Source organism: Orcinus orca, chromosome 18, assembly GCF_937001465.1.
Source record: "Orcinus orca chromosome 18, mOrcOrc1.1, whole genome shotgun sequence".
NCBI lineage: Eukaryota > Metazoa > Chordata > Mammalia > Artiodactyla > Delphinidae > Orcinus > Orcinus orca.
In genome coordinates, this window is record NC_064576.1 from 66,459,599 (window position 1) to 66,486,126 (window position 26,528).

The 26,528-nt window shown below is 37.9% G+C and overlaps 1 protein-coding gene across 10 annotated transcripts in view; it reads left to right on the forward strand.

Annotated features, from left to right (window-relative positions):
• Positions 1 to 26,528, forward strand: part of SPART (spartin) — a 273,868-nt gene that overhangs the window by 223,165 nt on the left and 24,175 nt on the right. For 4 of the 10 annotated variants that reach the window (XM_033410119.2, XM_033410120.2, XM_033410121.2 and 1 more), the window contains exons 2-3: positions 20,117 to 20,928; positions 24,633 to 24,830. In XM_033410119.2, coding sequence (XP_033266010.1) covers positions 20,119 to 20,928; positions 24,633 to 24,830 — 1,008 coding nt within the window. In that variant the 5' untranslated portion in view covers positions 20,117 to 20,118. Of the gene's footprint in view, positions 1 to 9,263; positions 9,586 to 9,741; positions 9,942 to 10,019; positions 10,485 to 12,723; positions 12,823 to 14,525; positions 14,767 to 20,116; positions 20,929 to 24,632; positions 24,831 to 26,528 lie in introns of those variants that run through there. The other 6 variants (XM_033410114.2, XM_033410116.2, XM_033410115.2 and 3 more) reach the window with 6 other exon arrangements.

Genomic DNA, 26,528 nt, shown 5'->3' on the forward strand with positions numbered 1-26,528 from the left:
ACCAAGTATTTGTAGCTCTATTAGGAAAATAATATTGCTTAAAGTTTGTATTACTTTAGGAAAAGAGACTTTATTTTTAAAGCAACATCATCAGTTAGCAATGCAAACATGCAAAAAAGACTAAGAAACACAGACTGTTCAGGAAATAAATATGACTGAACAACAAAGAAAGAATTTCTGGAGAGAACTGTTTGAAATTTTTAACTGTAAAATGTAACCCTTGGTGTATTTTTGCAAAGTTTCATAAAATAGCAGACTTTTCTTTTTTTTTCCATGAATAGCATCTCTGCTTCTGAACTCTCTATGAACTGATGCATTCAGATCTGTGTCAAGTATTGTGTCATCTGCTGTAACATCAGTTTTGGGGACCATCAGGCTGGGATGCGTCAGCCCCAAGTACGGAGAGTGCTGAGAATGGAATTTCTGGACCTAGATCTTTCTATCCAAATTGCCTGAATATGCCAGAAAAGAATTAGCTGTTCTGGAAGGGGAATCCCCCCAAGACAATCGAGGCTGTCCAACAATGAATTCCTGGTGTTCAGTGGTTTTTACCAGCAATTCATCACATATTTTTCTTCTTAGCTTCCCCATAGGTGATATACTCAAGAAGGGGAAGGGAGCCACGTCTAACTAGCCAACCAGCACTAAAGATATCCTCTTCCCTTGATGCTTGTAATCCCTAATTACACAGAACTTGGAAAACCTTTACAAGTATACATGGGATACGTAAATATAATCACCATTTTAATAATGCAGAAAGTGAAACTGCTTTGCTGTTTTATCAAGGGGTTCTTTCACATTCCACTTACAGGTTTCTCCTACAAAAAGTCAAGCAGTGTTGAAACAGAAATTCAGATTTCAGGTGTATTCTTGCTAGTCTTTGACTGAAGGGCATTGCCATTTTCTTTGAGTCTCCATCTCCACCTCTTGTAGAAAATCTGATGCTCTCATCCAAATGTCCAGACATTCCCAAGGGGTTACAGTCTTAAGGACACCCTGTTTCTGAGCCTTTGCTTTCCCTAATTTAGTTCAGTTCAGCGTCATTCGCATATTTGTCTTCTTCTGGATCATGTAAGCAAGACATACTGAGGCTCTTTCCAAAATTTCTAGCCCAAATTAAACAAAAACAAAACACAATGGATTTTTGGGCAAACTGCACTAAAGGACTGAGGAAATTTAGGCTTCGTACATCACAATAGCAAAAACAGCTTCAAATGCAAAAGGAGGCAACTTTTTCCTTCTGAGTTTTTTGTCAATGTACCAGGTTGCCTGTCTTCTCTCTTCTCAGTGTGCACTGCTTCTCATTCCTCACTCCACTTGTTGCCAATCTTTGCTCATTTCTAATACAGTAACAGTATTACAAAATGCTGTGAGTATTCTTTCATTTACTCGTCTCATTTGCCTGTGTCCTCTGGGACTCACCTTGACTATAAGTGGCTTATGTTTCCTGAAGCCAGGCAGAATAAGACCTTTCGTGTCTGGTGTTAAACTCCACCTAATATGAGTACAAGTATATAGGAAATAAGGTAGTTTACTGAGCAAGTCATTAGCCTCTTTATAATATAAAAAGTATCAATTTGACCAGAACTAAGCCAAATCAGGTTAGTAAGAAATGTTAAAGGAATTGTTTTCCCTAGTTTAATTAATAGATTTTTTAAAGGATATTTATGTATTTGCTAAAGAACAGACTGTATACTTTATATGGAAATATGGAATTTACAAAGACTACATATGTATCTCTAACTCTATGGGTAAGAAATTACTTTTATTTACTTATTATTCAATTTTTAAAATGATGCATTTGTCCATCACCCACTATTTGGTCTGCAAGAGGAAAATTATACTGTACTAAGAACATCACAGTTATTGATCTTTCATCAAATGCATGCTTTTCATAGATGAACAGTTTAACAAAGGAAAATATAATATCATAGACCTAGCCTCATGTAGAACTTTTAGAATATTATCACATTAGTCCTCAACATAATGCACTTACCAGGAGTTTTATTTTATACTGAGTCATCCTATTGATTTCAACATGAGCTTGGACCAATTAGGTTATATCACCAGTGATAAGCTAGATCAGTTCATGAGAAGGATGCACTAATAACTAACTCACTTCATGTCTAAAGTAATTTGGACACTTTTCCTTTTAATGATATTCATAATTATGTGATACACTCTTTGGGTTTTCTAACCCCCTTGACAATATCATATAATAGATGAAGAGAAAAATACAATATATTTTCAGCATGTGGATAAAACAAGCTGGACAACCTGGATGAAATTGAATCTATTATAATTTATAAAACTTTTAGCACATTCATCTAACTACAATGCTGGCTTCTACTTAAGTCTTTTACATTATCACCCAGGAATTGTAATTATAGTGGCTATGACATGCCTAAATGCTTAAATAGGCATACATCATTCCTAAAATTCACTAACAAGTATCGATAGATTTTCCTTCTGAGAACACTTGTGTTATCAAAATAATTCTATGTAATATTATTGCTTTTATTAGTGGCACTGTGACAGAGTTAAAATAGTATTCACATTTCCCTTTTTTTTTTTTTTTTTAGAATTTATACCTAAGTGATTTTCCTAATATTCTATTTAACTTTCCCCCTTTCCAACACTACCTTCCCCGATCCCTATTCTCCCTCTTTTCCTTCCCTGCCTCTCTTTCCCTCCAGGTCTTCCTTCCTTCCTTCCCTCTGAAACAAATTCTTGATTGAAAGAAAATAACTTCACTCTTAATGAAGATAAAATTACATTTTAAAAAATTATTCAGGGCTTCCCTGGTGGCGCAGTGGTTGAGAGTCTGCCTGCTGATACAGGGGACACGGGTTCGTGCCCCGGTCCGGGAGGATCCCACATGCCGCGGAGCGGCTAGGCCCGTGAGCCATGGCCGCTGAGCCTGTGCGTCCAGAGCCTGTGCTCCACAACGGGAGAGGCCACGACAGTGAGAGGCCCGCGTACCGCAAAAAGAAAAAATATATATATATTTATTGAGCACAACTATAAATAAGTTATTTCAGTTACTTTAGATAACTACCCTCTGAGGTAGGTCCTATTATCAAACCTCCATATTACAGATGAGAAAACAGGCTCAGAGTGATTAAGTAATAGCAACTGTGACATGAAGGTTGCTTTCAGCCCAGGCACTCGGATTCCAGAACTAGTGGTCCTAGGCACTCAGCTACAAGTACATGATATGTATCAACATCTTTAAAGTGGGGCAGGCACACCACTCGAGGCACACAAAGACTTTACAAGGATAAAGGAGTCTCCAGATAATCAATTTCCAGATTTTAATTTCTTATGTGTTATTTCCTAACATCTCTTTTCCTACTTTCATATCAAACTTTCATATTAGAACTGCTCAACAAAACAAAACAAACTCCTCCTACTTTGCATAAAAAACCACACAGCTCTCACCTCCCCAAATCTTATTCCGGCATTGCCCAGGGTGTAAAAATCTCACGAATGCCAAATAAAAGGACAAGTCAAAATACTCTTTGAGGAGAAATCGCCTTTAAACCATCCTAAACCAACCTTAGGGCTTCCCATCTTTCCCTGTCTTAGACATCCATATTTCAGGTAAAGGCCTTAGAAAAGGAGGAGTATTTGGCGGGGGCGGGGGGGATGTTATTAAATCAGATATAGTGTAGAGTGTGTGAAAAAAATGGTAGTTTCATTTAAAGACCTCACCTGCCTCTTCCAATTCTTCACTATTGTTAGAGAATGAATGACTTTTTTTTTTTTAACATTTATTTATTTATTTTGGTTGTGCTGGGTCTTAGTTGTGACAGGTGGGCTCCTTAGTTGCGGCATGCAAACTCTTTGTTGCGGCATGAGAACGCTCGGCTGCAGCGTGCATGTGGGATCTACTTCCCTGACCAGGAATCCAACCCAGGCCCCCTGCATCAGGAACATGGAGTCTTAACCACTGCACCACCAGGGAAATCCCCCGAGAATGCATGACTTTTGAGAAGAATCTGGTGAGAACAAAAGACAGGGGAAATCAATTAGAAGTTATGTATTAGCAGCTAGAATTGTTTCTAGCTGCCAATTGTTTCTAACTTTGGATGCCCAGGTGAAAATGACCAAATCAAATCATGCAAACATGCTAATTGGGCCAAGGTATATGGTGGTGCAAAGACAGTGGAAAGTCCTGTCTATGAAATGGTACGTGCAGATGGTTTAAGGTAAGTAAACCTGGAATTTATGGCTGTCCATGAAATGGCCCACTGGGCAATGTCAGTGTCAGCCATATAATTATCTAAGTATAAACTTGAGATAGTTCGTAACGGAAATAGTTCCCTTTATGTGATACCTGGCATACCTTACTTGGTGATCTCAAAGGGTAGATCTGGGCCCCGGGGGTGTGTTCCTAGGTGATGTGGGAAAACCCGGGGGACTGGGTTGGTGGTTTCGGAAATCTCCATTATTTGCTTGTGTCTCATAGTCACTTGTATTCTTTTAAATTATTATAATAGTAAAGTTTAATACTAGATAAAAGCTCTGATTCTCATCAGTCTGTTTTGACTCTCTGACCCTTTTTATTTTTATCTCAGCAAGATATAATAAAATAAAAACAATTATTTTCTGCTAATCTCAAGTACCTCTTCAGCCTTAGGAGCAGGGGAAGATCCAGTTATGTGATGCTTGCTGTTTTTATAATTTGGGTGGACTTCTGTAAGAAAAAACAAAATTAGGAACAAAAGTGAGTATTTATTAAGAATATGAAAAATAAATCACCAAAATTACAAATTTTACACCAAAATTACAAATTTGAAAAAGCTGACAAATTGTCCAGACATCACAAAATCCGGAAAAAATAATATAAATCTTTTATTAAGTATTTAACATATCTCGTGATTCTTTTTTTCTTTTCTTGGCTCTATACTCATTACTTCTTCATATGAAAATGATTTTGTAATACGTTCCATAAAAAAAATAGAGAATTCGTTTTTTTCCTCGGGCATGGTTTATTAGGATAAGTTTTAAAAATATAGTAAAGGAAAGTTATTTCATCTTCACAATTCAATATTGATACTGTCATAATTTTTTACAATTGTCAAGTTTATAAGAGCTACTAATATAGGTTTCTGACTAGTCATTGATGAGACCAAAATTATTTGCTTATACTTTTACAAGTCTGATGACTGGAATAATTTTAAATAGATTAGCTTCTGGCCCCATGTATTTCAAACGCTGTTTCTCCTCCACCTGTCTTTTGATGCAGTGTGCTGTAGGATACATTCACAGAGCAATATGACCCTGAGCTGGCATCTTTATGTTAGGGCAACAGGTAAGCCAGCAGAGCAGGAATTTTCCTGGAAGTCAGTACTACAACAGGATGGCTAGCGATAACTTAATCATACACAGAATTGACTATAAACATATCTCATAATTATATGTACAACCAACTTAACTTCTCCTTACCCACATCCCAGAAGTGCTACAGCCATGTCAACACCAAGGACAGGAAGGGAATTCAAGTGTAAAGAGTCAGCAGTCTTAACTGATTGTTGATAAAATCTTTTTTCTTTCTGTGAGTTTTACTGAAACATATAAGTGAGCACATTTCAAGGGCTGCCTTGGAAGGAGCCTACGCAAGTAAAGGAGCCTGACAATTAACCAAGTAACACACATCATGGTGATCATTTAAAATACAGGGGTAATGTTTTCCAGGGGGTACCAAATTAATCAAGTTATAGAGGATAAAACACAGAGATGAAAACTTCAACATGATTTTAGATTTTTGTGCATTTTCAGTAAGACGATTAAAACAGCTTATTGAGAATTCCAATTCTGGCATAACAGCATGACGCGCTCTGCAGACCACTCCTCAAAAGATCTAAAACTCCGTAAGAACAGTGAGAGTCTGTGGTATTAGCAAGAGCCATTCCCTCCCTCTACCCTCCCAGCTCAGCGAGGCAGAAACTCCTCTCCAGACTGGTACAGCACAGAGCACAGGGCTCCCTTGTGCCACAGCTAGCAGTGGGAGGGCTGTTTGCCTGGGAGGGGCAGGGCACCAGCATATCTCCTCCTGCCTCCAGCGACCTACTGCTGAAGCTAAGTTCTGGGTGTGTGGCAGAGAGGTGGAGGCTCCCTTCTTGTGCCCAGCCACCACTAGCGGGATGCAGTCACTACCTTGAGTGTGGCACCACTAAGGATGCTGGGGCCTCAGTGGTACCAGATGGTCAATCTTAGTAAAGTCTTTTTGGTGTTCTTCCCAGAAACTGAGGAAGTAAATAACTATACCCACTTGGTGACAGATATTTTTGCAATCAAGTGATTTCCAATTCTTTAATTTAAAAAAGAATGGAAGAAGGATCTATTGGATTAAAAAACAAATTTGAATGATATATTGTAAAGTGATTCAGGGCATATGATTTGGAAGTAGTTCGAAGAATTGAGTGACAATGCACTTATAAAATTCCTTCTGTTACTTCTGTTTTTTTTTAATGTGGACAGAGTTCCTCAGGCTTTACATTTTTAAATATTAAAAATAGAATAGAATTGATGCTGAATTCTGTCCCATTCTAGAAATAAATGATAATCATCTGCAAATAGATGAATTAATTGAGAAAAAGAGTTGCTTTCACCTCATCAAGATATATTTCCAATAAATATGTACTCTTTCTTCAATAAATATTTATCCAAATGTAGAATACATATAATATAAATAATTATCATAGTCAATGCAGGAGATATTTTTTAAACTGTTTAAAATATAATTTATATAACATAAAATTCACTCATTTTAAGTGTGCAATTCAATGAATTTTATTATACTTACAGAGCTGTACAACCATCATCACAATCTAATTTTAGAACATTTTCATCACCCTAAAAAGAAAACCTTGTGCCCATTTACAGTCGATTCCATTACTAACTCCAGACCTAGGCAACCAATAATCTACTTTCTGTCTCTTTAAAAAAAAAATCATTGAAACAGAAATATATGTCTTTGTCTGGCTTCTTTCACCGAGCATAGTGTTTTTGAGGTTCATCCATGTTGTGGTATATATCACTATTTCATTCATTTTGGGGATAGAGCAATATTCCATTGTATGGACATACCACATTTTCAAAGATCCTTTCATTGGTTGATTGATATTTGGATTATTTTCACTTTTTGCCTGTTTTAAATGATGTTGCTATGAACATCTCTATCAAGTACACTTGTGCACTTTGTGTATACAAGTATTTGTATTATTGTTTGTATTATATGTACTCTATTTCCAGAACAAGACAGAATTCAGCATCCATTCTATTTCAATTTTAATATTTATAGATGTGAAAACTGAGAAACTCTATCCACCTAAACAAACTAAATAAATAGGAGTGAAAAGAGTTTTATAACAGCATCATCACTTGATGTTTTGAACCAAGTAAAATGAAAACATATGTCTACACAGTCCCACCTATGAGAGGAGTTGCTAGGTCATATAGCAAGTCTATGTATAACTTTTCAAGAAACAAATTGTTTATCAAAAAGTGACTGCATCATTTTACATTGCTACCAGTAATGCATGAGGGTTTGAATTTCTCCACATCTTTGTACAACACCAGTTAGTATCTATCTTGTTTATTACAAACATTCTAGTGGGTAAGTAATGACATCTCACTGTGTTTTTGATTTGCATTTCCCTAAAGACTAATGACACTGAGAATCTTTTCATGTGCTTTCTGGATATTTGTATGTCTTCAGAGAATTGCCTATTCAAATCTTTTGCCCACTTAAAATTATATTACTTATCTTGTTAATTATTAGGTTATAAGTGTTCTTTGTATGTTTGAAATACATGTAAAATATGATGATTTGAAAATATATTCTCATAGTTTATAGGTTGTATTTTCAATTTCTTGATGGTGTCTTTTGAAGAGAAAATGGTTTTAATTCTGATGATGTACAATTTACCATTTTTTTTCTTTTATTGATTATATTTTGGGGGGCCATATCTAACCAGAATAAATAAATATTGGGATAAAATTTTGTCAAGTGATATGGAGATATGAGTTTAAGAAGAAAAGGAATGATGTAAAATTTCCTCCTATTAAAGAAAAACTTGTTAATATAGTTTTAAAAACTGATGATGGATATAAAATTATCTGGTATTTAGGTTCCACTGGCTACAATTCAAAGTTACGTAACTGTTTCATTTTAGAATGTCAATTTACAATAAAACAATTTGCATCCCTTGCAACTCTCTAAGTGAGATGAAAAATTTTGATGCTCCATCTAAAAATGAGGGAGAAGGTACAGAGTCACAGTTTTTCAGAATTCTTTTTAAGGTGTGTAAGAGCAAAATCATCTAAAACCACTGTGTTAATGTATACAACCCTTAGAGGTTTTTCTCTTTGGGATGGCTGGCTGTTATCTTTCTGAGACTCCAGAGAACTACCAAGTGGCACTACCAGATTTTAAATTTAAAAGCCTCCCCCCCAGTAGTCATCCAATATTCCCCATCATTAATTAATTTTGATTGAGGGGAGTAACAATTCATCTGGAATTAAGTCTCTGCCATCCTTAAAAAAGTCACTTAGTCTTAAGAGCTCAGGGCACATCATATATATGTATGTATACATATGTATATAGTTTTTTAAGGCAGGTCTATTCAAGAGTATAAAATCTGACATCTTTTGACTGAAGAAAAACATACAACCTAAAAGTTTCAAGATTAAGTTTTATTCAGGGCTCTTACTAAGGACAGTTGCCTGGGACACAGCCTCTCAGATAACTCTGAGGAACTGCTCTGAAGAGATAAGGGAGGAACCAGGTTATGTAGGAGTTCTGTGGGGCTTTCTGGTTTTGGTTTTGGGTTTTTTTTTTTTTTTTTTTTGCTTTAAAACTGTGGTAGAACATCAAAAGATTACCGCTAATCACAAAGAACAGACGTCTAAAGTTCATGATCTTAGTGCTTCTCTCTATATGGGAAGATGCAAGAGTCTGGGCTCATTATTCCATAGATATGCATCTTTACTATCTAGGGCCAGTATCCAAAGCATAGACCGCTTTCGATTTTTCTCCATCCTAAACTCCCCTCAGGGCTTATGGGCGGGGGCAGGGGCTGTTGCTTTGGCTTGATCCTTGTAGGACCGGAAAAGCAGGTAGCATTCCCTGTCCACACAGCTATGCTATCTTACTAATTTTAAAGAACTTCTGAAGAAAAGTAGAGTATGTTTACTCTGATCTTCCCCTGTTAGCTTTCCATAATCATAAATGGCATCGGCACACTTGCTATTTAACCTTAGGAATCAGGAATTTAACATTTTTTGCCGTGCTCCTAGACTTCTGGCGCACACGGCTCCCCCTAGCCGTCAGAGCGCTCACGGCCCACCGCTCTCGCCCACTCCCCCCAGCCGCCTGGGGTCCGCGGAGAGCAAGAGACTGCGCAAGCGCGGGGCCGTCGACGTGGCCGGGAGACCATGGTTGGGGGGTCCGCGCTGAGCCGCTGGCTCAAGTGGTTGTCTCCGGGCCTTCCGCCCTCCAGCCTTTTCTCGCCCTAGAGTTTTACGGGACTCAGGGGTTCGAAGTGGACTGACGTCTCCACAGAGACCATTGAGAAGGTCAGAGTGGACAGAATTTAGGCTGGGCAGGCGGGGACGAGTCCCCCGGGCGAAAGCCCGAGTGGGCCTCCCGTGAAAGCCGAGTTGCGCGGGCTGCGCGCTCGCGCTCGGGTCACGCGGGAGCCGGGCTGGCGGGCCGGGCGGCGCGGCAGTGTGACGTGGCGCGCGGCTCCGGAGGCTTTGTCAGTTCCGGCGTGCGGGCGCCAGTGTGCGGGGCGCAGGAAACCGCGGAACGGCGGGCTGGTCCCGGCTGAGCGCTCGGCGGCGGCTGCGCCGCGTCTGAGGGAGCGGGCGCTGGGCTGCGGCCGGGGAGCTCTTCGGCCGGTGCCGAAGCGCCCGAGGTCTGGAAGGCACAGGTGGGGCTGCGGCCGGCGGGAGGGACGCCCCTGCGCGGGCCCCCAAGGCGGGCGGGTTTGTGCGAGCGTCCCGAGCCCGCGGGCTGGCCGGGCGAGAAGGCCGCGGCCCCGAATCCAAGTCTGGGAGATGAAACTTTCCGGGAAGGGAGCAATTTTGGGAGAGAATAGTCTGAGAAGTTGTTCTTAGTTAGCCCCCATCGCATAGGTTTATGGAACCTTCGCACTCCCTACTTCCTCTCCTCTATTTACTGTTTTGTCGCAGAGCGCCGCCTTTCTCGCTGCATCTCTATTGATCAGTTTTTGCTGCCCCACCCCCGGTGTTTATGTTGGCTCTGAGAATCGATTATTCACCCTCACCCAGCGCTTACAGCTTCGTGAAAGTTCGATAGTCTTTCTTTCCACAAAGGTCAACATTAGGAACGGATAGCTCGCGATTTTACTCCTTCGAATACGATTGTTCGTGTTTATTAGGGATTGAGCACTGCAGCAGGTCCCTCCGACTTCATTTCTGTGTCTGGAAGAAGTTTCTCTTGGAATGCGCAGGTTCGTGACACGGCATTATTGCGTTCCCGTAGGCCTGGCACAGTTCTGCAGTCTCTAATTGTAATGAATTGCTTTACTCTGACTCTTGAGAATGCTCGAGATTTGCCTTAGTGTATTGTAATTTAACGGATTTGCCTTCAAGATTGTTGTTGTTGCCTGTGAAATTACGTTGCCTTAAATATATAGGGATTCAGCAGTTTTCTTTGAAATTTCCAAAAGCAAGTCAAAAAAAGGTAATATAAGAAAGCCCCCCCATTATAAATGGAACTATTTTTTTATTCGCTCTCGTTCACATTAAAGGACCTCATTTGGTGACTTTATATGAAACGTGTTTGAAATAGGAAGCTTTTATGTGTGTCGTCTCTTAACCTGTGGGGCTTTCTGAAACGTCATTGTGTGTAGTTCCTCTAGCAAGCCAGAGTAGGGTGGGATGCTACAGGAGGCAGTTACAGACAGGTCTTTGGAAGAAATTCCCGCTCCTTTTTTTTTTTGTTTTGTTTTGTAAAGGGCCAGATGGGCGGGCATTAGAGCAACTTCTGATGCTCCTTCTAGGGAGATGAGTAGCTGTATTATTAAAGACTACTAGTAATGTTGACCGTTAACATGATTGTTATTACTTTCAGTGTTTATGGGATTGAACTAAGTCCAAGGGTTTGGTTCAGAATTTAACCTTTGCTCCTCAGTATTTTTTTTAAAGCGCGCGCGCACACACGGTTATATTTGAAACAAATATATTTTACTTCTTTTATTAGAACGTTTAAAAAATAACTTAAATGTGCCATTGGTATCTGGAGACAGCTTTTGGTTGTGATTGAAGATGGTTATAGTGGTGTAGGTACTGTTTTATTTAATACTTCACATTGACATTTCAAAGACTTTTTCTGTCCCCAACTTTCAAAATTCAAGCGTCAAATCATGTAATAATAGCTTTTATCTTTTCAAGACACTTGATAAACACTTAAATATGGTTAAGGATATGATAGACATTGTTTTTTTCTAAAGTCACCATCGTATAGTCCTATTCCAGTGAAATGCATTTTCTCAGAGGCTACTGATAATAAAGCAAATCCCAGAACAACGACAAAATAAAAATATAATATTTTAGTACAGACTTTTTTCTTTCTGTGTTGAGATTCCCAACTGCATTTCACGGGAAAGATACACAGGCTCTTCTCCCTGCTAAATTTTTTTCTCTTCAGCGTAGAGATGCCCAGCAAGGAAGGCTGTTCAGCAGCAGCTGACCCATGGAATCACACACCCCCACCCCCATGCACACACGTGTGTGCACACACATGCCTGCCTTCCCTTTGAATAGCTCTCCCATTTCCTTCAGTGACACATTATTTAGGAAATCTTTCAGCACACTATGTGAAATAAGCTTTGAAATAAAGATATATGCAAGGTCATACTGCTTCTACCTAGGGTTCCTTTATTGTGCCTTCTTTCTGCCTTTAAATGTTATCTGTTTTTTTAAGGCTTAAGAGGTAAGTCTACCATGAAGCACTCCAAGTACCTTTCACACCTCCCTCACTCTGCTAACTTGTAAGCATAGCAGGAGGTTTAGCTTTGCAATCAGACATTTCATTTCATTTTCTTGACAAATATCTATTGAGCCTGTCTCTTTGAATCTGTCTCTTCCATTTACTAGTTCATTTACTAGTTCTTGAGCAAGCTGCTCAATATTTGTAAAAGATTTTCTAAATCAGATCAAACCTCCAAGGATATGAGGAGTAAATGGAGTGTAGAACAGTGCCAAGCACATCCAAAGAGCTTAATAAGAGGTAGTGAATTACGGTGCTTCTAAGCGCCACAGACCATGTTTATTTTGTGTTTGCAATATAATAGTGAGTGGCTTTAGAACAGTGTTTTTAATTTGCTTGCGAACCCCCAAAATAATTTTTGTAAAACTATCCCCCTTGCACACGATAGGTTGTTTTATAATGTTTTACATCATACTTTCAGGTAGTCGGAAAGGACGCAGTTTCCCACGTGGTATAGATACTGACATTTCAATATAAAATTGATACATCACTCAACTGTATCTCAAGGAGTATCACATTGCACTTTTATAGCCATCACCATCAGTTTTAAAAATACATGGGTTTTTTTTTGTTTTTTTTTTTCCCCGTACGCGGGCCTCTCACTGCTGTGGCCTCTCCCGTTGCGGAGCACAGGCTCCGGGCGCGCAGGCTCAGCCGCGCAGGCTCAGCGCCCATGGCTCACGGGCCCAGCCGCTCCGCGGCATGTGGAATCTTCCCAGACCGGGGCACGAACCCGTGTCCCCTGCCTCGGCAGGCGGACTCTCAACCACTGCGCCACCAGGGAAGCCCAATACGTGGTATTTTACACAGTTCCTTTTTCTTGAAATTGTACTTTGATTTTTACCCACCCCCACTGGATATTATCTTAATGTAATTTATTTATGCCTGACAGCTTTTTATTCTGTCATACATGTCTTTAATAAAAATATTTGTGTAAGTTGAAACTAAGTTTTAAAAATTTCCTTTAACTGTAACTCTAGGAGTTATTTTTCTTCTGGATTGAATTATTACAAGTAGTAATAGTTGGTCAGAACAGTGTAATACCTGATGGATTTTGACAAAGAATAAATATGAAAAATGGAAGTTTAGTGGAAATTTATATCTTAACGAGATTGATAGTTGGAGTGGTGCCTCAGTTGAAATTGACACCTCTGACTTTTTTGGGCTGTTTCATAGTACCATGCCTTTCCATTCTGGGGAATACACCATAGTAAAAATAGGAATGAGTGAGAGGTATTTTTGGTAAAGTTTTGTAAAGTGGGAAGATTGAAAGGAGCTTGGAAGAGGAAAAACAACAGTATGATAGCTGAACTGCAGGCATATTCCCAGGGAGGTCAGTTTTAGTGAGGAGTACTAAATGGAAGTACAGGGATCTGGAAGCCTTTTTCTTAGGATTATATATGTTGTTGCAACATGTTCCTTGACAAATCTTCACGTGCCCTAGGGGTACACATTCCCTAATTTAAAGACCATTTGAGCAGTGGTTATCAACCGGGGATGATTTTGCTGCCAGGGTACATTTGGCAATGTCTGGACACATTTTTGATCTGTCACATGGCGGGTGGAGGGTGTGCTGCTTCTGGCAGCTAGTAGATAGAGATCAGCGTGTGATTAAACATCCTGCAGTGATCAGGACAGCTTCCCATAACAAAGAATTTTCCAGCCCAAAATGTCAATCAAACCGAGGTTGAGAAGCCCTGGTTTAGAGGATTAGTTTTGGAATCAGACTATTTAACTCTATAACCTAGGGCAGTGGGTTAGTAAACTTTTTTTGTAAAGTGCCAGACAGTAGATAGTAAAATATTTTAGGTTTGTGGGACACGTATGATCTCTGTTGCATATCCTTGTTTTTATAACCCTTTAAAAATGTGAATATAATTATTAGCTCCAAGGTCTTTCAGGAACATGTGATCTAAGGCAGTTACTGCCTTCAAACCTCAATTTTTTTCCCTCTGCAAAGTACTAGTGATAGTAACAATGCCTCAGGAGTTGTTTGTAAGGATTAAATGAGATAAACATCTAGCATAGTCTCCAGCACACATTAAATGCTCTGTAAATTGTGCATTGGTGGTAGTGGTATCCTGTAGCAAGTAGCAAAAAAGTGGGTGCCAGGTCACAGTGTTGTTCAAGACCCTATTCAAGTCAATTTGACAAACTTAAAAATGCTGGTTAAATTCCCAGATCAGCTCACAAAAGCCTGTTTAACCTCTGTTGTCTTGCTTTCTGAACTCTGAGCCTCCTTGTACCCTAAGGGACGTGGAGTGCAGAATTCCTGTCCCCTGGTTTCTAAGGGAAGATCTACTGACATTCTATTCTAAAGACGGAATTCCAGGGAAAGGAAATTTGATTTTGATAGGGGATTCAAGGTAGGGCAAGTGAGGTCTGATTATGGTCAATTGTATATGATGTTTTCTAAATTGGAGACTGAATATATATATTCTCTCGACTACTATGAAGTCACTGCATGATAAAGCTAACCAATGGTTTGTTTCTTTTTCAGGTTAGAAAGTATGGTTAGGCCAGTTTTGGTGATGCCTTTATAATGTAAATTGTTGCAAAAACAGCCTTATTCTGTTATTATAATTTTTAATGAGATCACAGGAAGACAGTCTCTAAAACTGCAGTATCCACAGTAGGCACATGTGGGTATTGAGCGCTTGAGATGAAGGTTCCTGGAATTGAGATCTGCTTCAAGCATAAAATACACACTAAGTTTCAAAGACTTAATGCCAAAAAATAAGGTAAACTATCTCATTAATAATTTGCATATTGGGTATATGTTGGAATAATATTTTGGCTGTATTTGGATAAATAAATAGCATCACTGAGATTTCTTTTTACTTTTTAAATGTGGCTATTAGAATATTTTAAATTACATATGCAGTTAACATTATAATTCTGTTAGACAATCTGCTCTAAATCTTCAGTTTACTTTTTAAAAATTAGTAATTAATTTTTTATCCTGTACATATTATTAAGAATTAGATATTTTTACAAGACTTGCCGTGAAAATCAGAGGTCCCACCCTCCCAGCCTCATCCCTTACTCCAAAAGGTAGCATGTTTCAATTTTCTTACCAATTCTTTTGGTCTTTGTGTCTAAATCTGTGAACAGGATGCTTATATTGCTACTTTATTTTATTTTTCAGTTTTAGGCATTGTCCATTAATTTCCTAGTAGGAAAGATGAAATTTCAGGTCTTCCATCCTGTACCACAGGCACAGAAACTTTCTATCCATCCATCTTCCCATCTTCTCAATATGGTTGTATTATAATTTTGCTTGTATCAAGATTCATTATTTACATTATTATGACATTAATCAAAACTGAAACATGCTGTACATGATTACTTTTCTTTCTAGCTCAGCATATTGTTTTCCCTGGAGTTAATAATTGTCTTGATTTTTATTTCCTTAGTTTACCATGTACTTATCACTGATTAAACCCTGAGTCCTCCCACAGTTATTTATTGGGTTGGCCAAAAGGTTAGTTTGGTTTTTTCAGTAAGATGGCTCTAGCAGCACTTAGTTGTCTTTAACTTCATTCAAAACAATTTTGTTAGATTGTATGTGACAGCTGTCATATCAGCGTGCATTTTAAAAAAGACAGCAAAATTGGTGAATTTTAATATTGAAGATGGGAGAAAAAAAGCAACATTTTTGGCATATTATGGTTATTATTTTAAGAAAGGTAAAAACGCAATGGAAACACACAAAAAGATTTGTGCACTGTATGGAGAAGGTGCTGTGACTGATCGAACGTGTCAAAAGCGGTTTGCGAAGTTTCGTGCTGGAGATTTCTCGCTGGACAACGCTCCACAGTCGGGTAGACCAGTTGAAGTTCATAACGATCAAATCGAGACATTAATGGAGAACAATCAACGTTATTACCACGCAGGAGATAGCTGACATACTCAAAATATCCAAATCAAGCGTTGAAAATCATTTGCACCAGCTTGGTTACGTTCATCATTTTGATGTTTGGGTTCCACATAAGAGAAAAAAACCTTCTTGATCGTATTTCCGCATGAGATTCTCTACTTAAACGTAATGAAAACATTCCTTTTTAAAAAACAAATTGTGACAGGTGATGAAAAGCGGATACTGTACAATAATGTGGAAAGGAAGAGATCATGGGGCAGACAAAACGAACCAGCACCACCCACACCAAAGGCTGGTCTTCATCCAAAGAAGGTGATGTTGTGTATATGGTGGGATTGGAAGGGAGCCCTCTATTATGAGCTCCTTCTGGAAAACCAAATGATTAATTCCAACAAGTACCGCTCCTAATTAGACCAACTGAAAGCAGCACTCGAAGAAAAGTGTCCAGAATTAGTCAACAGAAAACACATAATCTTCTATCAGGATAACACAAGACGGCATGTTTCTTTGATGACCAGGCAAAAACTGTCACAGCTTGGCTGGGAAGTTCTGATTCATCTACCGTATTCACCAGATGTTGCACCTTCGGATTTCCATTCATTTCTGTCTTTATCTCATAATGGAAAAAACTTCAGTTCCCTGGAAGACTGTAAAAGACACCTGGAACAGTTCTTTGCTCAAAAGGATAAAAAGTTTTGGGAAGATGTAATTACGAAATTGCCTGAAAAATGGCAGAAGGTAGTGGAACAAAAGGGTGAATATGTTGTTCAATAAAGTTCTTGGTGAAAATGAAAAATGTGTGTTTTATTTTTACTTAAAAACCAGAGGCATTTTTTGGCCAACCTAATAGATCTCTTCTCAAAACTTAAGAACACATTAGGTATTCTATCAATTTTAGTTGCTTGAAGACATCTCTGGAGTTCTGTCTTCTACTCCAGTAAGAACTGGTTGCGTAATTGTCATCTGTGAACTGCTGTCATCAGACTTGTGATTCCTTTCATCAAACAGAGAATCCAAGAAAAAGAAGGCATAATATCTGAGCAATCACTTGGCTGGGTTTGGAAGTTATTTTCACTCAGAGTCATGAATTAATTATACTATTTTCTTCTAACTTCTGTTGGGTTTAAGAAGTTTCTTAGCAATCTTATTTCTCTATTTATTTATTTATTTATTTTTATGGATAAGCCCTTTTAAGATGGTACCTTTGAGCCTAATGTTCTGAAATTTCATGGTTGTGGGGTTTTCTTCATCCTTTGTTCATGGGTCTTTTTAATCTGGGATTTTGTGCTTTCCAGTTCTGGGAAATTCTTTGAATTGTTTCTTCAGCTCTTCTATCCCTGATATTTTTTTTTATCTATTCTCTATTTCTGGAAATTTTGTTATTCAGATGTCAGACCTTCTAGACTGAGTTCTTTCTAATTTTCTTGTCTGTTCTTTCCTATTTTTCATCTCTTTGTCTTTTTGCTCTGCTTTGCAGAAATTTTCTATAATTTTTTAACCTTATATCCTCATCCCTCTACTGAGTTTTTCTTTCCAGCTATTTTGTATACAATTTTTAAAAGCTCCTTTAGTTCTTTGTCCTTTTTTGTATGTGTATATCCTGTTTTTATTTCATGGATGCAGTATTTTCTTTTTCTTTATGTTGATACAAAGGTTTTTGGAAGTGTTCTTCTCCCTGCATATTATCCATTTCAACCAAATTGCATTGTTCTTATTTTTCTTTTCTTTCATATTAGATGTTTTCCTCACCAGTTTTCTGATTCTTAGCTCTCTGCTTATGTATAAGATTGGGGCACTAAAATGTTAATTGGAGACTCTGGGGTAGAGCCTATCAACCATGGCTTCTCTGAAGAGTTAGTTGCTTGGACAGTTCCTGCGGGAACTCTCAGTGTCACTTTCTTTAGGTTTTTCCTCTTGGTGGTGGTCAGATTTCTCAGAGAAGACACTATAATCTTTTTTCTGGAGTGGTACCTATCTGCCTGAACTCTAAGACCCAAGTTGGGGAGAAAAGGTTGAAGGTCTCAGTATTCAGTATCTAATTTTTCATCGTCCTGCTTTTGATACTTACCCTTAATCATGTCTGATAGTTCCTGTCCTGAGACATTTTATTTTATGCTCTTTTGAATTAAAATATCCAGTCTTCTTTCAGGGCTGAAGAGAAATAGTGTTTTGGGGTGCTTGGTATAGGAGAGATCTAAAGGTCTACTTTGTAAATTAGCTTTGAATCAGTCCTTTTTTCAGCTCTACCTCTACTCCCTCTTCCAGAGGAAGATTGAATCCCATCAGTTCCTGTGCCTTTCGGAGGTTCTGTGATGAGATATAAATGGGGCTGTTTCTCTGGTTTCCTGATTGACAGTGTAGGCTTCAGCTTTCTCAGATCTGTTTTGTGAGTTACTACTTGTCTTCCTCCTTTTTCAGAAACAAAGCCCTGTGGACTCTTCATCCTCCCTCTTTGTGAGTTACGGCTTTGTTATTTGTTTTATAAAAGGATATAATAAGGTGCAATATAGTGCACTGATCTTAGATTTACAGATTTTTTTATGTATGTATACACCCATGTAATCACTCAGATCAAGATAGAGAGCATTTTCATACGCTGTAAGGTACCCTCGTGTCCCTTCCAAGTCTATACCAACACCTGTAATCATTATTTTTGTTTCTATCATAATAGACTAGTTTTGCTTGTTCCTCAACTTTACCTGTAAAATCATATAGTATAGTATAGTAGTCTCAATATGAAGTCTTTTGTATGTGGCTTCTTTTGTGCAGTTGGTGAGATTCATCAGTGTTACAGGCATCAATTTAAAAAAAAATCCTACGTATTACCGTATAATATAAATATGCCACTATTTATCCCTTCTCCTGTGGGTGGGCATTTGGGTTGTTTCGATTTTTTGGCTTTTGTGAATAAAGCTGCTGTGAATATGATTGTACATGTTTTTGGTGTATATATTCATTCATTTCTCTTGGTTATATACCTCTAAACGGAATTGCTGGGTCATAGAGTGGGTGAGTGTAGCTTTGGTAGAAATGCCAAATTTCCATAGTGGCTGTAGCATTTTTCACTTCCACCAGCAAAGTATATGAGAGTTCCAGCTGCCATCTTCTCTAACGCTCGTCAGTCTTCAGTTTCAGCTTCCTGATAAGTATATATAGCTGACCCTTGAACAACAGGGGATAAGGGGCACCAGTCCCCACACGATCAGCAGTCCCTCTGCTGCTGTCTCTGCCTCAAACACAAAGGAATCGATACATGACTCATCCAAGGGCAGGAAGCTGAAACAGTTTGGATAGAAGCAGGATGCAGACCCCAGTTCTTTTGATTCCATGTAATGTGATCTCTAATCAAACACACTTTCCCCCATACTTAGTTAATTTAAAGAGCTGTAAAATGAAAATACAGTACTGTATTTACTGAAAAAATGCTTGTATAAGTGGATCCCCTATTGTTCAAGGGTCAGCTGTAGTCATATTATGGATTTTAGTTTCATTTCCCTGAGGGAATCATGTGTTGAACACCTTTTCACATGTCATTTAAATATCCTCTTCTGTGAAGTACCTGTTCATGCCTTTTTCTCATTGAAAAGAATGCTTATGCTTTTTTTCATAACCTTGTAAGTCATTTTAATGGAGTTTTGGGAGGGAACAGGGCTAACTGCATGTGAGTAACCTGCTGCCTTTAAGTGGAAGTTGGGTACTTTAAAGCTTCACTCAGATCATTTTTTTTTCTCATTTCTGTCCTCTCCAATGTACGATTCAACCTCATTTTTAATTAGCTACTATAATCTGGAATTATAATGAATTTTAGAGTAAGACTTTTTTGTTCTGACCTTAAAGGTACAGGGAACTTTTATTTCTTGTAAGAAACTAGAACAAGAAAATTATTCAACAGATGTGTTCTGGCTTATTCTCTTATGTTTTTTAATTAAAAAGATATTTATCAGAAACTAACACCATTGTAAAACAGTTATACTCCAATAAAGATGTTAAAAAAAAAAGATATTTAGGACCAAGAGTATTATTTATTTATCCATTCAACAAATACATATTGAGTGCTTTCTCTATTGTCAGATCTAATAATAGGCTTAGGGAATACATCAGACAGACAAGCAAGGCTCCAATCCTCTGAAATATATTCAGGTAGGAGAAACTGATAATAAGTAAACAAAGAGCTAAATAAGGTAATTAAAGATGTATTTCCTGTTTTGCAGAAATGGAACAAGAGCCACAAGACGGAGAACCTGCTGAAATTAAGATCATCAAGGAAGCATACAAGAAGGCCTTTTTATTTGTTAATAAAGGACTGAATACAGATGAATTAGGTCAGAAAGAAGAAGCAAAGAACTACTATAAGCAAGGAATAGGGCACTTGCTCAGAGGAATCAGCATTTCATCAGCAGATCCCGAACACATAGGTCCTGGGTGGGAATCTGCTAGACAGATGCAACAGAAAATGAAAGAAACACTACAGAATGTACGTACCAGGTTGGAAATTCTAGAGAAGGGTCTTGCCACTTCTCTACGGAATGATCTTCAGGAGGTGCCCAAGTTATATCCAGAATTTCCGCCTAAAGATATGTCCGAAAAGTCACTGGAGCCTCAGTCCTTTAATTCACTTCCTCAGCACAATGAAGTAAATGGAAACACTTCAACTACAAGTACAGAATCAGTTTCTACACCTAGTACTTTTTCCTCACCATCTCAAAGTCATCCATCAGAAGCACCTCCTGCTTATACTCCTCAGGCTGCTGAGGGTCACTACACTGTATCCTATGGAACAGAATCTGGGGAGTTCTCATCAGTTGGGGAAAACTTTTATAGGAATCATTCTCAGCCACCTCCTCTTGAGACCTTAGGGCTAGATGCAGATGAGTTGATTTTGATACCAAATGGAGTACAGATTTTTTTTGTAAATCCTGCAGGGGAGGTTAGTGCACCTTCATATCCTGGGTACCTTCGAATCGTGAGGTTCTTGGATAATTCTCTTGATACAGTTCTAAACCGTCCTCCTGGGTTTCTTCAGGTAAGCCAAAGAAAAATGTAAACATAATTTGAAATATGTGTAGAATATATTATTTTTATTTGTAAATATTTATAATGTGTCCAAGACAGTAAGTGCAAAAAGATTATTATAAATTCTAGTTCCTTTTTAAATATATTTCATGAAATTTATGAGCCTTGAGCATCTATGTTTGTGTTTGATAGCCTTTCTTTTTCCTTTTCTTTAGATGTAAACTCTTGTTTTAGTACTGAATTTGTGAATACAGGACCTGAGGGAAATCAGAATATTCATCCTTAACTTGTAATTTTTTATCTGAAGAAGAAACGTAATAACTTTGATTTCAAAAGGGATTTATGTAACTCATGTGTGAATGTATAACTGTAAATTTCTATACATGTCAAGCCCCAGCTGAGGGGCTGAACTGGGCTAGATCCAGTGTCTGGAATAGTGGTGCTCAACTAGTAGGAATACCCGCCACCCCCAGTCACCCCATCGTGGGATATTTTGGCAGTAGTTGGGGACATTTTTGGTCGTCACAACTGGGACTGGGGAGTGTGCTATTGCTACTGGCATATATGGTGGGTAGAGGCCAGGTGTACTGCTAAACATCTAAACAGGATCGCTCTCATCAATAAAAAAATTAACTGAAAATTTCAGTCATGCCAAGGTTGAGAAACCCTGGTCTACAAGTAGAGACTGTGACGATCATCTAAGATGCAGTTCTAACTTTCCAAGCACATAAATTTACCAGGATGCCCTTGGTCCAAGAACAAAGACTGGTGCTAAATAAAAGTTGTTGTTAGGAAACTTGTGGAATTTGTAAGGTATTCTGAAGGTGATGGTCCAATATCAATCTGTTTTTAAAAGAGTGGACATTGGCACAGCAAGATGGGGTTCTAGAAGTAAGGATTCAGTGTACATTGGGTATAACAAAAGGGTTTGCGTGTAAGGGAGATGACTATTTGAGCAAGGCAGGTGCTTTTATCCAGAGTCCAGATGATGTGGTTTAGTTACAGTACTAGTTATCCAGATTTATTTTCTCTCTTGGTATATTCTATTTTCAGTTCTTATGCAGCTTATACATGGAGTCAACTTGAAGGTTGTTTAAAGATAGTTGGAGACTTACTGGGATGTATGAAGGAGATATTTTGGGGCATTGTTGAAAGGAAAACTTCATTAATGGACAGGAAGAATAGTGTGAATCCCATAAGTTATTTTAAAAAAGAAGCCTTGAGGTTAAAAAGAGTAGGCTTTTTGACTGGCATTGGGAGGGGGCTGATAAAAGATATAATACTTTCTGCTGATCTGGTAATAGAGTAAAAGTGGAATTTAAAAAACCTTTGGGGCCTGGGCTACTGGAGGTGCGGGGAATGAACATCAGAAACATTCTGCTACATGTAGAATGAGCTCATGAGCTCAACCATTAAAATGACTTGTTCTCTAGTAAAAATTTGTTCTGTCTTAGTTCTTTTAATTTTGTTTTTAACCTTTCCAACATCTCCTATTTTGAGTCCTAAATAAAACGTAAAATTGTACCCAAAGTTTGAGTCTTTTTAAGGGGCTCTCATTTACATGTATTCGGATATTTGTAGCAGTGTCCTTAAAGAGAGTAACCAGGTGTTTACTGAATTTTTTTGTTCTAAAAAACAAACATTGAAACAGCTAAGTATTAGAAGTTAGATGTAATTTTTTTGTTGTTGTTGTTTTTTGTTTTTGTTTTTGTTTTTGTTTGCGGTACGCGGGCCTTTCACTGTTGTGGCCTCTCCCGTTGCGGAGCACAGGCTCCGGACGGGCAGGCTCACCGGCCGTGGCTCACCGGCCCAGCCGCTCCGCGGCATGTGGGATCTTCCCAGACCGGGGCACGAACCCGTGTGCCCTGCATCGGCAGGCGGACTCTCAACCACTGCGCCACCAGGGAAGCCCTAGATGTAATTTTTTATGCTGCAAAAAAATCACTATTGCTTTATTTAGGAAATTAGAAATTAATTTGGTTTTAAATAGGCAGACTAGAATTCTGTGGCTTCTAAAAACTATTTTTCTCTTGACTTTAGTTTTAATATACTTTTTAAACCTGTTAAATTTATAGTCAGTTCATAGGGAACTTGGACATGAGATTGCCCTCTGAAAGTGAAACTGGGAGAAGTCAGCCTATGGTGGATGAGCTCACCAATCTGTAATAATCTACCCTGAGAAAGGTCTATAAAGTTTTATTTGAGAAGATTTGAGGATACTCCATTTCAGTCAAGGTGACCAGAATTGTAGTTAATCTTAGAGAAATCATGGCATAGTAAAAGAAACCTTTCCCAGTCTTTAGTCATTTAAGTATAACCATTATGATTTTTTTTTGTTAAATCCAACACTTGTTATTCATATTTTTATTTAAATGTCTCATTTGTTAATTTTTTCCTAAACAATAACAACTGTGAAATTGAGGGAAAGATACCGTATTTTTCCCTAATACATTTTAAAATATGTTGCTACTCAACTTTAGTTTGTATATTACTTGAAGTCATTTTGTATACCACAGATGGTTATATATCATACTTTGGAAAATACAGTAATCAGTTTTATTGTAACTTGTCTGAAGTTTGACTTTTATAAAAGTTGGAGAGTGGCTTTTGAGATGACTAAAAAAAGAGAGAATCCATTAAAAAAAAAGAATTTGAAAATGTTTGTTAAGCACTTTCTAGGAAAGAGTCAGACTTGAGTGCTTGATCCCTGCACATTCGTATTCTGTTGGTCAGAGATGATGATAGTATACCAGGATTTTCCATCGTTTATATGAAATATTTAATCCCATTGACTCATGTTTATTGCACAGTATTTTGATAATCTATTGTTCTCCCAAGTTTCTTAATATTAGGAAGAGAGTGTGAGGGGTGAAGGGGTGAAGTTATATTGTGGTCACTCAAAGAATAATGGAAATGAATAATTTGGATATTCTGATTTAAACTTAGTTTCTTCTGAATTTAGAACTCTAGGAGGTGAGCTTAATTAAGTCTTATTGTGATAATCTGACGTCGCCAGATGACGTTGCAGGGCAGCTTTGTGCCATTTTGATTTAACTTCACAATAGATAGTGAACCCATAAATGTAACTTAATCTTCTTGCTCTGTCAGATCAGGTTGGGTTTAGTTAAAAGAAAATTCAACATTTTGAATGCTGGGTTTCTAATTAAAATAATTGTTTAGTTTCTCCCATGGCAGATAGCATGTGCTTAAACCCTAGCCCCACTTTTTGGTTGTTGACTCTGAGCAACTTAACCTCTCTGTGCCTCAGTTTTCTTGTAGTTAAAATGACAACACTAACCAAGAGGATTAAATCAGTAAATACATTTGGAGTACTTGGAAACAGTTTGATTTTATTTTTTTCCACAAAGGGATGTCTAATTTGAATAATAAAGAAAACCTTAATTTACTTTGACCATTTATTTAAAGCTAGACTCATTATTGGTTAACAGTGGGCTGTTTAAGGGCACCAGTTTTAAGACTGTATAATTAGTGGAGCAATAACATTTTTAGCACAGTTCCTGTGAGTGTTTTGCAGGGAGATCAGACTAGCAAATGGCTGATTTTTATTGGGGGTTTGTCGATGCTAATGGTTCTAGAAAGCCTTGTAAAATGCATTTCAAACTTTAAAATGTGTGTTTGCTAGTATAACAATATTTAAAACCTCGGTGAAAACCTAGTTCTATTAATTGATTTGTTTTAAATTAACCTTTTCAGGTTTGTGACTGGTTGTATCCTCTAGTTCCTGATAGATCTCCAGTTCTTAAATGTACTATAGGAGCCTACATGTTTCCTGATACAATGTTACAAGCATCAGGATGCTTTGTGGGGGTCGTCTTGTCTTCTGAATTACCAGAAGATGATAGAGAACTCTTTGAGGATCTTTTAAGACAAATGTCTGACCTTCGGCTCCAGGTAACTTGTGCGATCACCTTCAGGATGTAAACCTACTGTAACGTAAGCACTTCTGCTTTTAAAGAAACTGTAATAAGCTCTAATGTGATCAGAGTTAGGAAACTGAGAGTATATAATTTGCTTGCGTATTCACAAATACAAGTTGGGAATTGCCTGTAAATAGTGATTCAGATTGTGGTCTCTGGAGTCAGATTGCCTCTGTTTGAATTTGAACTCTTCCGCTTAATAGCTGTTTAACTCAAGCTGTTGATCTTTATAGTTTAGTTTCTTTATCATAAAGTCAGGATAATGGTAACATCCACTTCATTGGGCTGTGATGAAGATTAAAAGTTAATACATTAAGGCACTTACATCAGTGCTAGCAAGTAGTAATGTTCTGTGAATATTTGCTTTTGTTATGAACACTGTCTTACTTCTCAGTTGGGAAAGTGGGCCAATGGGACTAAATGGTGAAGTGACGGTAATTTCAGCATTAGTATCTGGGTAATATTGGACATTTTAGGGGTATGACTTGAGGAACATGTTTTGTTTGAGGGAATTGTCTTTGTTCTCATGATGAACGAAGGCAAAATAAAATGTGATTTAAAATACGGTTGGTCATCCTGTGAACTTGCCTTATTTATAAAGCCCATTTCCTCTGCCCACATGCTGACCTGTTATAGGGAGTTGAAATAGAGTATAATGGAGATATTTTTTTTAAGTGTTCTTGCCCATCCTAATGTAGGACAAGAGGGGGAAAATATGTTTGATTGTGAATACTGACAGTTATCTGAGGTTGAAGGAGATTGACAGCATGGTAGTGTAATCTTTTATTTTCTCTTTCAGTCAGCAGATACTTAGAATTCATTATTTAACCTGGTTCTATGTTAAATGATGGGGTGGGAAGAAAGAACAGAGGAGGCTATAAAGATACATATATAACAGCTCTTATTCTTGAGCACCTTACAGTCTGTTGAATAACCACAGTACAGTATGAAAGGTGATGGAAATAAAAGTGAAAGGAGGTCTGGGAGGATTTCACAAAATAGTTTCCTTTGAGTTCAGTCATGAAAGATTGGTTCCTTTTTTCTGAGGAAATAGAATACACTTTTAATCCATACCTGTATTAAAAATTTAAGATCAGAGGTGGTGGGAGCAGATCACCAGCTAAGTGAAAGGTCGGAGAGTCATCTCAGCATTACATTGTAAGAACTATATATGAGAATGACCTGGTGATCAACATGTTCTTAAATACTAGATATTTAAGCTGCGTTAACAAAACCCATGACCCCCATTCAGAAGTCTGTGTAGCCTCGATGTGCTTAGGAGAGGAGTTTACAAAAGCAGCAACATGGTCAAATGGATATAGGTTTAAGTCTAATAAGCTTTGCTGTTTACTAGCTGAATGAAGTGACATTCCCTAAGTATTCCAGACCTTTTATGGAGCTGTTTCTCCCTTTACCCCTACATTCATTTGGCCTGTATTACTGGACTCTAGGAAAGAAATTAAACTGACCTTTAGGTTATATATTTGCTTCCTCTGTTCAGTTTTATTTTTTTGGTTGAATGTTATTTTTAGTTTTCTGTATTGTCCTAGAACTCCAACAGTAAACAAAAGCTAGTTACTAGCTATACTTTTGATTTGCCTTTACTCTTAAGCATTCATTCAGCAAAGTGTACGCAAGCAGATTATCTTTAGTGTTGAGTGCAAAAATGGAA